The sequence below is a fragment of the Peromyscus californicus genome, unplaced genomic scaffold (genome assembly GCF_007827085.1).
Source record: "Peromyscus californicus insignis strain IS unplaced genomic scaffold, ASM782708v3 Scaffold_3__1_contigs__length_106647218, whole genome shotgun sequence".
Taxonomy (NCBI): domain Eukaryota; kingdom Metazoa; phylum Chordata; class Mammalia; order Rodentia; family Cricetidae; genus Peromyscus; species Peromyscus californicus.
In genome coordinates, this window is record NW_026294551.1 from 93,235,992 (window position 1) to 93,251,247 (window position 15,256).

At 47.1% G+C, this 15,256-nt stretch overlaps 1 protein-coding gene across 1 annotated transcript in view; it reads right to left on the bottom strand.

The window, feature by feature from the left end:
* Dock2 (dedicator of cytokinesis 2) overlaps positions 1-15,256 on the bottom strand; it is a 419,530-nt gene that overhangs the window by 16,917 nt on the left and 387,357 nt on the right. The window contains exons 40-44 of the mRNA XM_052759023.1: positions 13,915-14,019; positions 11,699-11,840; positions 6,766-6,847; positions 5,567-5,651; positions 4,778-4,864 (exon numbers count right to left, since the gene is read on the bottom strand). Coding sequence (XP_052614983.1) covers positions 4,778-4,864; positions 5,567-5,651; positions 6,766-6,847; positions 11,699-11,840; positions 13,915-14,019 — 501 coding nt within the window. The remainder of the gene's footprint in view (positions 1-4,777; positions 4,865-5,566; positions 5,652-6,765; positions 6,848-11,698; positions 11,841-13,914; positions 14,020-15,256) is intronic.

Sequence of the window (15,256 nt, forward strand, 5' to 3'; positions counted from 1 at the left end):
GCAAGCACTGGCTAAGAGTCCCCCAGTGTTAATTCAGAAGGGTTAGGTAAGTAGCTGGCTGCTTTCCTTTGCTTCAGCATCTGCCAGTCAGTCACTAGTAGCCTAATGTGACATTGTATTTACTTTGTCTTACAGGACTTGGAAGATATTTGAGTTTATAGCTTCAGGATCCAATGGGATCCAATGGGATCCAATGGGATCTAATGGATGCTTTTGACATCCATTGCAGCTCTGACATTCCATATTTTGCAGTTCCTGTTTTGTAAACTGAGGGTGAAGAGATGCGTAATGGTCCTCCAATAACACACTGTCATTTATGGCCTAGCTGAATTGGCGTATTCCTAGATAGGGCTGAGAACAAGGTAAAGTCCTCAACAAATAGGAGAGACTTTTCCTGAAAGTCCATCCTAAAACAGTTCTGGGGTCATGGCACCGCATGAGGGAAAGAACAGGGAATAAGAGACAAGTTCATATAAAGAAAATGAATGCTTAGAAATGTCATCACTTAGCAAGGCACCAAACGTCTGTGTCTGAGACACATCCTGAAGCGTGATAAGGGAGGCCAGTAACAACAAATCTACCATGACACACCTGAGAGAGGGTTCCCAAAACCTTTACCAGAAGATGTACCAGATTTGTTTGCATTCCTGTGACAACACACACAACACACACACACTCACAAGCACACATACACATATACACATATACACACTCATGCACTCACAAGCACACACACACATAAGCACACACAGATACACACATATATACACATGCACTTACAAGCACACACTTGCACTCACAAGCACACACACACAAGCACACATACACACATATATATACACATACACACGCACTCACAAGTACACATGCACACACATGCACTCACAAGCACACATATACACATATCTATATACACACATAGACATGCACTTATAAGTACACATACAATACACACTCCTGTACTCACAAGCACACACACAAGAACACATACACACACATATATACATCCACACATATACATGCACTCACAAGTACACATACACATGCATACACACTCATGCACTCACAAACACACACACACATGCACACACGCACATGCACACCCACACGCACACGCACACACACCCATGAACCAAGGGAAGGAATAACTTGCTCTGGCTCACAGTTTCAGAAGGCCCAGTCCGTCCTGGAGGGAAGGTATGAGTGCACAACTTACAGCACACAGCAGACAAGAAGCAGAAAGGGGGAATGCTGCACTGGACTGTGTCCCCCACTCCACCCTCCGTTTATTCTATCCTGGTCCTCAAACTGTGGGATGGCTCCACTCACAGCCAGCATTAGTTAATTCTCTCTGAAAATAGTGTCATAGACACACCCAGAGGTGTACCTTACCCATCTCCCGGGGAATTCAAATACACAATCAAAATGAACCACCCCAGAAGCCAAGAGCATGAAAGAGGAAGTAAAAAGATGGTGTCTGCTTTCCCCTGGTTTCCGAATTCTGAAGTGAAAATGTAACTCTTTAGACACAGTGGATGTCAGCATAGCAATTACTTATTTGATTTACTTAAACGTTCTTGAGAAGCAGTGTGGGCCTGGGGCATTCTTGGCACTTGGAGCACTTCAGGGAGAGAACAGCAGACAAGATGTCTGTCTTCCTGGAATTTATATCGCAGTGGAATCTACAGTCCAACATTATCTTTAATATTTGGTTAATAAACACTGAAAATAAGCACTCGGAAAATTGTGTAGTCTGTCAGGAAGTGCTAAGAGCTTGGAGGAGGAAAGGGACCCAGGAGGGACTCCCTCAGTTTCCTACAGTCCAGCAGGTACGGCTGGAGGAGAGGCGCCTGTGGAGCCAGCCCAGGCATGGGCTCAGTCAGGGCTAATGGGAGGAGGCTATGAAAAGCTGCAAAGCTCTCTTCCCTCAAGAGTGGGTCTAGTAATGGTCCAGTCATCCTTCTGTATCCATGGTGATTTGGCTCTGGGACCCTCTGAGAATACCAAAATCCACAGTGTTGAAGTCTCTTCTGCAGCATGGTGCAATACTAAAACCATCCATACAACCCTCCCAGAGACCTCAAGTCCTCTCCAGACTACTTACAACCGAATGCAAGGCAAATGCCATGTAAATGGTTATTTTAGCACATTGTTTGGTAAATGACAAAAATACATCCTTATATCTTCTGTTCCGATGCAATTTTCCCCAAATATTTTCAATGTGCAGTCAGTTGATCTGTGGATGTGGAACCTGTGCATACAGAGTGACAACTGTATACACCTCACAGGATTTTATGATAGTATATAGGATAAGGCGGGAAAGCTTTTGGCATAGTTCCGGGGGTGGGTGGGAGGGCATTTGTTAAAACTTACCACATGCTAACATGTCTCTGAATCAAAAGCACACCATTTGCTTCCTCTCAAGTACACTGCTCACTAGGATGGCCGGGACACTCTGAGATGGAGCGCTATCCAGACCCGGAGGATATTATGAGAGGTTAAAGCCAAACTTGACCTCTTCCACTAACCTTGACAACTTAAGAACTCACTCTGTGCCTCAGTGCCCCCATCTGTAAGTGGAAAAAAATATCTATTTCTAAGATTTCTGGGGGTTTAAATGAGATCATGGTAGTGGACAGTTTAGCACATGTTCAATAAGTATTTCTTTTCCTTCTTTCTTTCTTTTTTAGTTTTGTTTTTGTTTTTGTTTTGTTTTGATTTTTGTTTTTTCAAGACAGGGTTTCTCAGTGTTGTTTTGGTGCTGTCCTGGAACTCGCTCTGTAGACCAGGCTGGCCTCAAACTCACAGAGATTCACCTGCCTCTGCCTCCCGAGTGCTGGGATTAAGGGCATGTACCACTGCTGCCCAGCCTTTAGTAAGTATTTCTTGCTGACATCATTATCATTCTATTTTTCCAAGGCCTGGGCCATGCCTCTGAAATGGAGCCTGCAGGCCTATTGGTCGAAGACTCACTAAAGAGGGCATTGAAGGCCAGAGTCAGGTGATCTTAATGCTGACAAAACAGTAGCTTAAAAACCTTGGTCAGACCATACCCCTCCTCCGTACAGGGCTCTGTGTCACTTGCAGAGAAGACAAAGTGTCCCTAAGAGCCATATGACCTTGGATCTAATTACTATTATTCACCCCTTTGCTGTTGTGATTTGGACATGATCTGGCCCCAGGGCCTCTGTGCTGGCGGCTTGCTCTATTAAAAAGCCCACCTTCAATCCCAGCACTTGGGAGGCAGAGGCAGGTAGATCTCTGAATTTCAAGGCCAGCTTGGTCTACAAAGTGAGTTCCAGGACAGCCAGGGCTACACAGAGAAACCCTGTTTCAAAAAACAAAACAAAAGGAAAAACAACCGTTATGCCAACAACAACAACAACAGGGAGGGAGGGAGGGAGGGAGGGAGGGAGGTGAGGGAGGGAGGGAGGGAGGGAGGGAGGGAGGAAGGAAGGAAGGAAGGAAGGAAGGAAGGGAGGGAGGAAGGAAGGAAGGGAGGAAGGAGAAAGAAACAAAGAGAAAAAGAACGAGAGAGAGAGAGAGAGAGAGAGAGAGAGAGAGAGAGAGAAGGCCCATCTCTTAAATATCTTGTGGACTGCTGCTTTCTGCCCCAGGACCCTTGGTCAAAACCGTTTGACAGGGAAGCCCCCCCCCCCCGACTCTGCTATCTAAAGTGGCCACCCCTCCTCCCTTTAGCCCTCCCTCCGCTTATCACCATCTGACATTTTGTGTTTACTTTGACTTTTTAGTCATTCTCCCCCACCAGCATGGAAGCTGCACCGTGGAATCTCCAGGTCTCAGAACAGTGTCTGACATGTGTTCAGCACCCATGAAATAGTTTTTGAATGAATAAAAAAAAAATTAAGATATCTCAAATAGATTCCCACCCATAAGGGTTCTCACACCTGTGCTGGCCTGTCCTGAGGATCTTGGGAGCTGCATGGTCCTTAGCTGACAGAGGACATGGAGACTCTAAGGTGTGCTGTAAGGAAAGCGTCTGTGCTGGAGCTCCTGGAATGGCTCAGGGAGCAAAGAAACTTTCCACCAAGCCTGACTCTGAGTTCAATCCCAGGAACACACATGGTGGAAAGAAAGAGCAGACTCCAGAAAGTTGTCCTCTGGCACACAGACACACCGAGAGAGAGAGAGAGAGAGAGAGAGAGAGAGAGAGAGAGAGAGAGAGAGACTAGCATGCATACACATGCACACAAAATTTAGAATAAATAAATAAATATAACAAAAAATACATCTGCTGTCTATACAAGGGAGCTCAGACATCTGGATTCCAGCCACCTCTGGTTCTCTGATTTTTCCTCTTTCAGCCTCAGTTTATCCAAATAGAAAATGGTTCACTTTAGAATACTACAGAATGTCAGGTTGTGGTCCTGGGTCTGGATGGAGAATTTTGAAGGGGGTAACCGGATGGATGGATGGATGGATGGATGGATGGATGGATGGATGGATGGTCTTCCAGAACCTGCTTCTTCTCTTTTCCTTCCTCACAGTCCCCACCACAAAGATGTTCCTCATCTAACATTCATTACTGGTAGCTAGAGAGCCTTTTATTTACTGGGGACAAAAAGTTACCTAGTGATTAAAACATGAAACAAAAAACTCTGGCAGCAGATGCCCTGGGCACTGCCTACTCTGGGATTCCTAGAGGACCTTCAAACAAACTGTCCCCTTTATAAAGTCATCGAGGTCTCTTGAGGCTCACTGTGCCTTGACTGTCAGAGGAGGAAGAGAGGAACTGCCTTGACTTCCTGAAACTCACCTGAGACATGTGAATCACCTCAAACCAGCGCAGGATGCCGGGCAGCTTGTATGCAGTCAGGAAGGAAGTCCTCTCGATCCACATGGACTGTCGGGAGAAGAGCAACAGGCTAAGGAATTCTGCTACTCCTGGCCCTGGTGGCCTCCCGTGCACCCAGAGAAGAAACGTTGCAGTTCCCAGATACACAGCGACACCCACCCACCCCCAGAGGAATCAACAGTTGTTTCATCTCTCTCTGGACTTAGGCCAAGTCAGTTCTAACCGGTTTTACTAACAGTCTGGACTCTTGGGCAATTTTGAATGTGTCCATTTGTGTAGCCTAGGCCAAGAGTCCACAGTGTTCATCAGATTCCCAAAAGGATGCTAATTCCTAAAAATATTAAGAATCACAGGCTGAGAGCTGAGGGGAACTTGGAGTCACCTCCTCATTCCAGCCTTGTCCTTGAGGAGAGATGACAGGTCCAAGCCGGGAAACATGTATATAGATGCCTGGCACTCAGGACAGTGTCAGCATTTACTCTACAGTGGGTGTGCTGGAGGGCTTGCTTCAGCCACACTCAGCCTCCTGGAAATGCACAAGTGTCCTTGACTATCAAGGTCATCTGACAGGAATCCCCATTACATCTTGGAAGGAGAAAAACTCGAAGAATGGGAAGACCCAGTAGACACGAGGTCCTATCTGTGGTGGCAGTGCCATGCTCCTTGACTCTGGAACGAGTTCCTGAGCACCTGTGGTTGGCAGAGGTGTGTTCTGGTTGCTGACGATGGTTGAGGAGAGGAGATACTCACAGCAAACTCATTTTCTGGGTCTACAGTGCCCCTGCGCACAGGCCTGGAGTAGTGGAACTTTTGCACGTAATTGGACTTGTAAAAGCTGAAAGACAGGAAAAAGTGCATGTTTCAGGAAGCCATGCCCAGCTTCTAACATCTTAAACATCAGATCTGGCAGAGCCCTGGTGGTGGCATTTCAAGGTCTGTGTTGGGGCTCCATAAGAAAACGCTTTGCACAGGGTTGCAAGGTGATTTAGAAGATGGACTAGCTTTATACCCTGGGCATTTGAAATTTTGGCATTAATGCACCAACAGTGGCCTATGCCATTGTTTCCTGCAGCCTATTGAAGGGTCTAGAATGCCTGAGGACCAAGTTAAACATTCCCAGAGTAACCTCCAAAGATTGGTTTAGGAACCTCAGACATCCCCCTTCACTTTTTCTGAACATGTTGGGGAGGATCAATCGTCATTGAAAACGGTACTATGCTAGCTATAGAGGAGTCCCTGTACCCAGGTGCCTGGCCAAGTGGAAGAAGGCCACCATCTTATCTGCATTGCATCTGTTTGCTGTGATGTTGTCATGAGGCTCCTGGAGGAGCTCTGTCTTCCTAGGGAGCTCTTGCTGCTGGATCGTCTACCCAGAGGGAAGAACAGGGTGTAGGAAGTGGTGCAGCCAAGGACCCCACAGACCACCACCTCATGGCCTACTCAGTGATTGTACAGTCTGATGTGAAGCAGATGGACACCTGCATGCATGCTGCTTACTTTAACTTTATGACTGTCGGAACATATCCATAATTAACTCACACCTTCGCCAAAGACTGAAAAGACGTTCCTTTGGGAGAATGTGCCCAGCACGCCCAAGGCCACTTTGTTCCATCCCTCTACCAGTCTGCCAGCTGCCAACCCACACTACTTACTTTCTTGGGTCCATTCTAGGATCAGCTTGAGCAGCAGGCTCCCACATCAGTTACGTTTGATGCCTGCTGAGGACTCGCTATACACAAAGCTAGCCACAGCTCCCCGCCCCCCCGCCCCCCCCCTCCCATTCATCTCTGGCTTTAGCCTTATATCCCAGATAACTGGGGGCAATTCTATTCCCAGAAGGCAAAGCAGGGATAGACTAGATGAGGAGAAGGGTACTAGGGCCTATCCTGCTACCAGCTCAGCCCTTTGGACTTCTACCCATTCCCCACTCAGTGGGCTGTGGGTCTTACTTTATGATCTGGTCAGGCACTGGTTTGTTCTTGAACCTGGGGTGTTCATCCAGGACAGGCTGCACAGTGAAGCACTGGATATCTGATGTCACCAGAGCTAAGGATTTGAAACATGTTTGTTGGCCATAGGAGAATTCCAAACGTATCAGGAGCCAGCTAAGAGCTTCTATGCTGGTCTTTGGGGGACCATGCTCTTATTCAATGGTCAAGTTGCTGGCTTCCGACAAGACCCTAATGACCAGTGAGCACTCGATATGGTCTTTATCAGAGCTGATTACCACCTTCCAACACTATCCCAGGGTTCTGCTCCAACTATCAGAATTGCTTAGCCATGCTTTATCACCATTACCATTGCTATACTGTCATTGACAATAATACCCTCTAATGAATGGATGGCTCTCTATCAATTACAGAGCAGGGCTCCCCATGGTATCCTTTAATCTCTCCAATTCCACTAGATGTCATTGTTAAACCTCAATTGTTCCTGTTGACTCAGAGAAGCCAGGCAACTTGTTGAAGGTCACACAGCTTGTAGGAAAAGAGCAGGGCGGCAGTGGGGGGGGTGGGTTATATTTAGGGTTCTTAACTCTATGCTTAGAATTCTTTAGATATAGTCTATTTTAGATCCATCATTGGGGTCACAGGAAACAATGACACAAACCACCTTGGGGGCAACAATGCTGGAATTCCAACTCCCTGGGGAATCTGGGGGAGCTGTGTGCTCATGAGAATGTAAGACCAGTCTATCTTCTAAGTTACCTTGCTAAAATAAAAACTCTTCATCTGAGACCTTGTTATACATGGTGGATCTCCAACATTCCCTCAGTACTTCTGAGTCAGGTTCTTCATTTTCAAAGATCCTGAGATAATATACATGCACAATAAAGCTGAGGGACATTCTGATCTAGAACACGCAAACATATCATTTTGTCCTCCAACTCTTGAGCCCCAAAGGGACAACCTATAGCAGGAAGTAAGGAACAGCTGGAAGGAGTTCTGTGAGTGATTAGTGATGTCTGCCACCAGCACAGGACGCAGGCTGGCCAGGCGTTTTGGCCAGATCTTTGGCTTTCCTATTCTAGCCCCATCTTTACTCATATTAACCTGGTCATATGACAGACAAACTAAGTGAAAAGCGTCAATAGTCACTGGTTCTATCATGGACCCCAGCTTTCCTTTCCCTGTTTTTCATTTCTTCTTCCCCCAGCTCTCTTTAGGCATTCAAGTTACTTCCTCCCTCTCTTCTACCCAAAGACCACCACAACTTCAAAAGTCTTTCCTGAGCCTGGCATGTCTGCCAGCTAGGGAATCAAGAGCTGCTCTTATTGGCTTTTGAAGCTACCCCATGGTGGATGGTAAATGTCTCTATCCATGAGGACTAACTGCCCTCTTCAGGAGTCCTTTTCCTCTGTGGCTCCCATGCCCTCTGACTACAGGCCTCCCTTTGATGTGCTAGCACGCAGGGGCTTGACACTTTCCATTCTGAAAAGTACTTCTACATGGAATGAGGATCCCTCAAAGAGAAAACAACACTTAATGCATTGGACCAGTCTCACTGGAAACATATCTGCAAACTTCAGGAAAACCCTGAAATCCCAATCAGACAGCCTGCGCTGGGAGATCTTTCCCACTGGAGTGAGTATCTGAGCTGAGGGCAGGGTCTGGCAGACTGTGGTGTACCTGATCATTGCCCATTTCTATGGCAAGCACAATGGCACAGGTGGCCTATTTTCAAATAGCTGTGACATGTGAAAATGATACATGATTTAGTATGTCAACGCCTACATATAACCCTTTGTGGGAACATGGCCTTGCTCACTAGCTACATGTGATCAGTGACTGCTTACACACTGGGACAGCAGCTAAGGACTTGTGGCCGGGGCCACAAAGCTCTTAAGACTAACCTTTACATGAAGGTTTGCCAACGCTTCTTTTAGAGACAATTCTAGGCCATGTATATTGATCTGAGCCACTGGCACTCATCCAAAAGGAAACTCCAGACCTGTTCTTGGGAAGCCTATGACATCGGCACCCTCAAATTATTCAACTAGACTCTCCATGGCTGGTGCACAGATTGGCAGCAATACCAGACTTCTGCTAGACCTCCGCTTCTAAGTGCCTTCCACTATCTGAACACCCTAGAGAAGATGTGAGACCCGCCACTTCCCCCAAACTACCTGTTGATCTTTAACATCAGAAGGTAAGAGGAAAACTATTAACTGTTCAAGGTTGTGGCAAGCAGCAGGCCTGAGTGCAAATCCCAGCTCCATTGCTTTCTCACCACAGCTTTGTGTGAGTCGTTGGCTTTCTGAGCCTCAGTTTCCCTAGGGGTCAAATGCAGAGTACAATAGGCTCATCTCCAGGGCTTATGATGCAGCAAAGAAGGGAAAGACACCTAAATGTTAAGTTTATGGGAAACAGTTAATAGCGTTCCAATGCCAGTTTTTAAAAACCAAATGATGGTGTACTGGAGCACAGATTTCAGACAGACAGAACTTGGCATTAACCCCGGCTCCTTCTCTAACTAGCTTCATGACCCCAGGCAAACTGCTTCATCTCTGCCTTGTGTGTTCCTCTCATTGAGATTTGGAAATTTAACACCATTCTAGAGCATTCTATGGGGTTTAAGGAAATAAAGTTCATGAAGCACTCCGTCTCCTGAAGAGATCTAGCAAATACCAGAACTTTCTCTTTGATTTACCACCTTGTTCCTGGTATTGAACCAGGCCACAGGGCCCTAAATATGATGCCATGGTTGGGGACACATGGTCTCTCCTCTATACCACATCAAAAGGCCACACAGCTGTTCAATACCCGGATGTCCACTATCAGGGCCTTAGTAATAACCCAGGACTCACTCGTGTGTAACCAAACTGGCCTTTGGTGGCAGACAGCAACCCCCAGTTGCACCTTCTCCTGCAAACGACTGTGGAGGGCAGGCAAGAAGGGCAGGCAGGCATAATGGAAAGGTCACAGATGAATATTTATCACCCAAGGGGAAAATATTTGGATTAAGGTTTTCAGCAGACTGGGCAGAGCAGCCCTGTAGCCCGACACCCCACCTTAAAAGCTGTAACTTTATCTGGGCTAAAGGGTGTGGTGCCGGGGCCTCAGCTGAGGTAATGGGCTTCCAGGCTACACAGCCAGCCTTAGCCTGGCATTTGTGCCTCCTGCCTCCACAGTCCCACCTCCTGTTAGTGGCAGCACATAGTCCCTGTAGACACCAGGCTTGTTCCACGGCTGCTCAGCTATGCTACACTGCCCCTCTCCCAAGAAGCTTCAGCTCCTGTCTCTTCATATTGCTCTCTGTAGTCCAGGGAAGCCAGTCTCTCTTCTCCAACCTCCCTCCCTCCCTCCCTCCCTCCCTCCCTCCCTCCCTCCCTCCCTCGCTCACCTGCAGCCTTCCCTCCTTTTGATTTCTCTCTCCTTTTTTTTTTCTTTCTGTTAAGCAATGAATACTTGCCCAGAGTGGGCTTTGTGCCAAGGACTGTGTGTGTGTGTGTGTGTGTGTGTGTGTGTGTGTGTGTGTGTGTGTGTGGTGCATGTCATGGAAAGCAGACAACACAGACATCTTCTCTCAGGGACCTGCCATCCCCTTTGTGTTCATGAATCTTTAAAAATGAAGAACAACGCCGGGCGGTGGTGGCGCACGCCTTTAATCCCAGCACTCGGGAGGCAGAGCCAGGCGGATCTCTGTGAGTTCGAGGCCAGCCTGGTCTCCAAAGTGAGTTCCAGGAAAGGCGCAAAGCTACACAGAGAAACCCTGTCTCGAAAAAACAAAAACAAAAAAAAAAAAAAAAAAAAAAATGAAGAACAACAATGAAATCAAACAATGAGGGCTGAGGTCACAGGGTCATGAAGAGCCCGGAAAAGGCCCCTTTAGATCAGATGCCTCGGAAAGGCTCTTCCTGGAGGTGACACACCAAATTAAGTTCTGACAGGTGAATGGAAACCAGTGGAGCCAGGAACTCAGGGAACAGCATTCTAAACAGAGGGACCAGAGGTGAAGAAGGACTAGAGTAAGAGCGAACAGTCCTATTTAAGGAGTAAAATGGAGTGACAGAGAGACGGGAAACTAGAGGAAGGAGCTGGGAGTGAGAATGTCGCACAGCTGGGGGTCAGGGACAGCCTTGAAGCCTGGCTTGAGAGGGGGTTGTTTATACCCTACTGGCAATGTAAGGCCTTTTTAGTCCTTGGAAAAGGCATCTACACCCAGCGCCCTCCCCCATGTCTGGGCCATCTCCCCGCTAACACTAAGATTTGGCTGCCTGCTTATACAAACCTACGTCATCAAGGAAACCCCAGTCTCTCAGATACAGCACCCTGCATGCCTTCCTCTTGACATGGGTCATAGTTTTATAATAAATAGCTAGTAGTGTAATTACTGGTCTTATAGCATTATATCAACTCTGTACCTACCTGAAAGCAGACCACTGTGGGTGTAAAACCCTGCACAAAGCCAGATACAGAACCGGGACACAAGGGAGGATTTTTGTGATGAGAGCAAAGGGATGAGGGAAGGGTTCTGTTCACCCACAGGTGGTGTTGTGTTTTGAATGCACCCCTCCACGAGCACTGGGATGCCACTTACACAAAATGGGTATTATATCTACACATCTTCCCATACACACCAAGCAATCTCAAAACGACCTATGATGCCCAAGAGGATAAATTCTGTATAGGTAGTTGCCATACTGTGTATGGAATAATGACCCCACTTTCCCCCCTCCAATCACTGCAGGCTGCAGTTAGTTGAATCCATGCATGCAGACCCCAGGGTTACAGAGGAGCAGTTGTACTGACATGAATCTCTGCATCCCCATTTGGAGACCCAAATCAGCAGCCAGTGATTCTGATGTCAGCTCTGAGCTCTGAGCTGGCTCTCATTTAAAGCTATGGCCAGCCCTCTGGCTGGGACATCCTCCAAGGATACACTGGCCTGGGGCGTTCTTCACGTCATCTCCTGGGGCAGAGGTCGTGTTCATCTTTTCTGCATTGGGGAACTGGCTCAAAAGCTGCATCTGGAAGTCCTCTCTTCGTTCATACTCCTTCCCTCGGTAGATGAAGACTTTGTTCTGTAGAGAGGAGACACACCTGTCAGAAAGGCCAGGGTCTCGGTGTGCAGGACATATAACTCAAGCAGAGCTGAGAGGCTTTCAAAATGAGCCTGGAGCTGGTGGAAGGTGATGCTTTGGGGTATATCTTTTTCCTTTCAGTGTCTCATCAGGGATTGACTTAGCAGGGTGGGACACTGCTTTAACAGGCCTAGTTCTGAAGGGCAGGGAGATCACGAATGCTGAAGATCTTGTTTAGAGCAACCTACAAACAGCTTCTGGGACCATTCACCATGTCACACCCACTTTATTTACATGCCTGTAAAATTGCCCAATTCCCTTCAATGGGCCATGAGAGCTGGGACTATGGGCTGAAAGGGACCTATATTCAGGCCTTTCATTAACTGGCTCCTGACCTTGAACCTATGCAGGTATTCTCTTTACCTAAGACCACATTAGTCTCCTTTAAGAAGTTGTTAATGGGTGATTTGGACCACCTAGGGACATTGACAGTTCCTGAAACCTTGTCTTTTGGTTGTTAAAACTATGGGCAATGATGCTCCTGGCAATGAAGGAAAGAGGCCAGGGATGCTCCTAAGCACCCTACAATACACAGGGGAGCCTCCACAGCAAAGTATTATAAGGTCTACATGTCTAGATAATGAAGTAGGAAACCCTGTTCCAGACCATGATTGTGCCATCTTTGTTAAATCTAATGGCAGTTAAGCTCTTCTGTGCAAACCTAAGTCTATAACTTACCTGTATGTGCAGCACCAAGCCATCTGGGCATCAGAGCGGCCTGGGGATCAGATGCCCAGGCCTCACTCTAGACCTGCTAAAGTGTAGCTCTGGGAATCATCCCAGGAATACACATTCCCAATAAGTTCTCCAGAGTGTCTGATGTGCAAACAGAACTGGGCAGCTACACTGCTCCACCCAGGATACTCTCCCCACCCATCTCACGACTGTTCATTGCAGTCTCTCCTGTAAGTCCACTATGGCATCCATGTTGACTGGTGACAGTGGGAGGCTTAGTTCCTGAACTACACTGTAAACCGAGTGAGGTCAGATCAGAGGTCAGATCTGCTATTTCCCGGCATCCCCCTGACCCTAGAATCACAGCACAGATTCGCATAGAAGCAACCCCATGGATGACAAAATCCAACCTGCTACATGCTGAAAGCAGCCACCAAGACACTGATTAGAAATGATGCTACAGGGACCCTGCAGGTCCCTCTGATCCTTTCAGGGACCACAGGATCAAAATTTCTTCTATAATGATACTAAGATTGTCATTTGTCTTTTTCATTCATGTTTGAGCCTGCACATAAGCAGCAGCCTTCCCGAGGTGTAGGCACCCTGTGATGACAACAGACTTCAGAGGTATGTGCCCAAATATAAGTGAAGTCTGCTCTTTTTGCTGCTTTTGTTTGCTTGCTTGACATAGTCTCTCTACATAGCCCAGCATAGCCTGGAATGTTCTACATAGACCAGGTTGCTCTATCCTTCTGCCTCTGTATCCTGAGTCCAGTGATCACACAGGTTCTTCACTGACTTTTTAAGGTGGAAAATTATAGCTATTATTTTTAATTTATGCTAACATGTGACCCTACACATGGGCTTATTGTTATTTTTAAGTAAGTTGCCAGACATTTTCAATTTTTCATTAGTTTTCATTTTTGCATATGATACTCATTTGTAGAGATAGTTCACAGATAAAGAAGCACTCTGTGACTCCAATAAATGTTAAGAGAGCAAAGGAGTCCCATGACCAAACAGAACGAGAACTACTGCCTTGTAACTGCTCAGTAGTAGATCTCGCCTAGTCTTTTCTTGTATGCCTCATTCCTGAAATGGGGCCCTCACTACTCCCCCAAGCAGCTCCATTGGTGGCGTAAGAAAGCTGTCACTACCACTGGTGGCTAGGGTGGAAGGGCCAACTTAGGGCTCTACTAGGGACAGTGGTAGTCCCTGGCAGAGCAGAGCTCAGCTCCTGAGCTGTGAGCTTCCAAGAACAAGCAGATCTTCAGAGCACAGGGGGACAGCTATGATCCCAAGGTTCCCAGACCCTAGCCTGAGTCACTGGCAAACCCACCCGCAGGAAGGTGGGGAATCCCTGGCCGTAGTATCCGACAGCAAAGTAGTCTGGTTTGGGTCTGAGGATTTTCATGATGTTTTCATAGAACTTGGCCTGCTGGATCTGAAAAAGGAAAACATGGCTTGTATCAAGACAGCACAGATGTGTATCAGAGGCACATTCAACTGAAAGGGTCCACAGTTATGACATTATCCTCACCCCAGAACCAATGTACTACTGCAGATGATGGTGCATCTGTGGCTATGCCTGTATTACTATGGACAGAGCCATGCTCAGAACCCATGCCTACTGTGCTAGGTGTCCCACCTGCAGGAGGGCATGACCTGTCTCACACTCATGCCGTTCTTGTGAGCGCCTCCAGTGCTTTAAGTAAGGAACTGGCAGCTGGTAGCCCTGCCATCCCTGCTGTACTCCTTTCTCTGCGAACATGTGGCAGTGACAGGCATTTGTGAGAGTAAACGGATGCCCAAATGTTTCCAGATAGAGACATCTTCCTGTGTATGCACACCTAACATATTTTGTCCGCTCCAGGAGGTGTGTGCTTTTCAGATGTTAATATCCTTGAAAGTGGTTTGCAATTCACTCCACACTTCACAGGACCTTGCAATTGCTATTGGTCCCAAAGAAATCTTGACGTAGCACAAACATATGAAGAGTTGTGTTATAAGGATCATCTGATGTGACATAGTACATGTGGATCTTGACAGGTGCCTGGGTGGTATGTGCTTCATGCAGGGATGTGAATGTACATCATTAGTAGTTCCCTGGCATGTCTCTATATAAACTCACACATTAGGAAGACTGCACACCTCTGTGTCTGCAAGCATCTGTATGTTCAGGGCATATTGTCACTGAGTGTCCATTGGTGCAGGCACATGTTTGTATTTAAGTCATATCTTACATGCAGCTAAGAGCTCAGCAGATTTTAACATGATTACCACTCTAGCCCTCCATCCCCCACCCTAGCTGTTGATCTTCTCGACATTTTGACTCTCATTTTACCGTTTTCCTGGAAATGTCTACATTGGCCTTTATAGACCAAGTAGGGTGCCTAAGAGCCTGGCACTTGGCAACCAGGAATTGTGGGGGGTTGGGGGAGAGTATGAGGGACCAAGGAACAACTGAAAAGCTCTGCATTTCCCCTGGTGAGGACAACTCCCTGCTAATTCCTAACCTCTGCAGTGTAGTCAGGGAAGGCTGGTCCCTCTACTTCCTATTTCCCCCACCAAGGCCTGAACATCGACATGCTAACGGGAACAGCCAGATGGGGAGCGTGTTAATGTGATTTATCTGTTCATCGAAACGCACGAAGTTGTGCTTTTATTTAATTGGTTTGGTG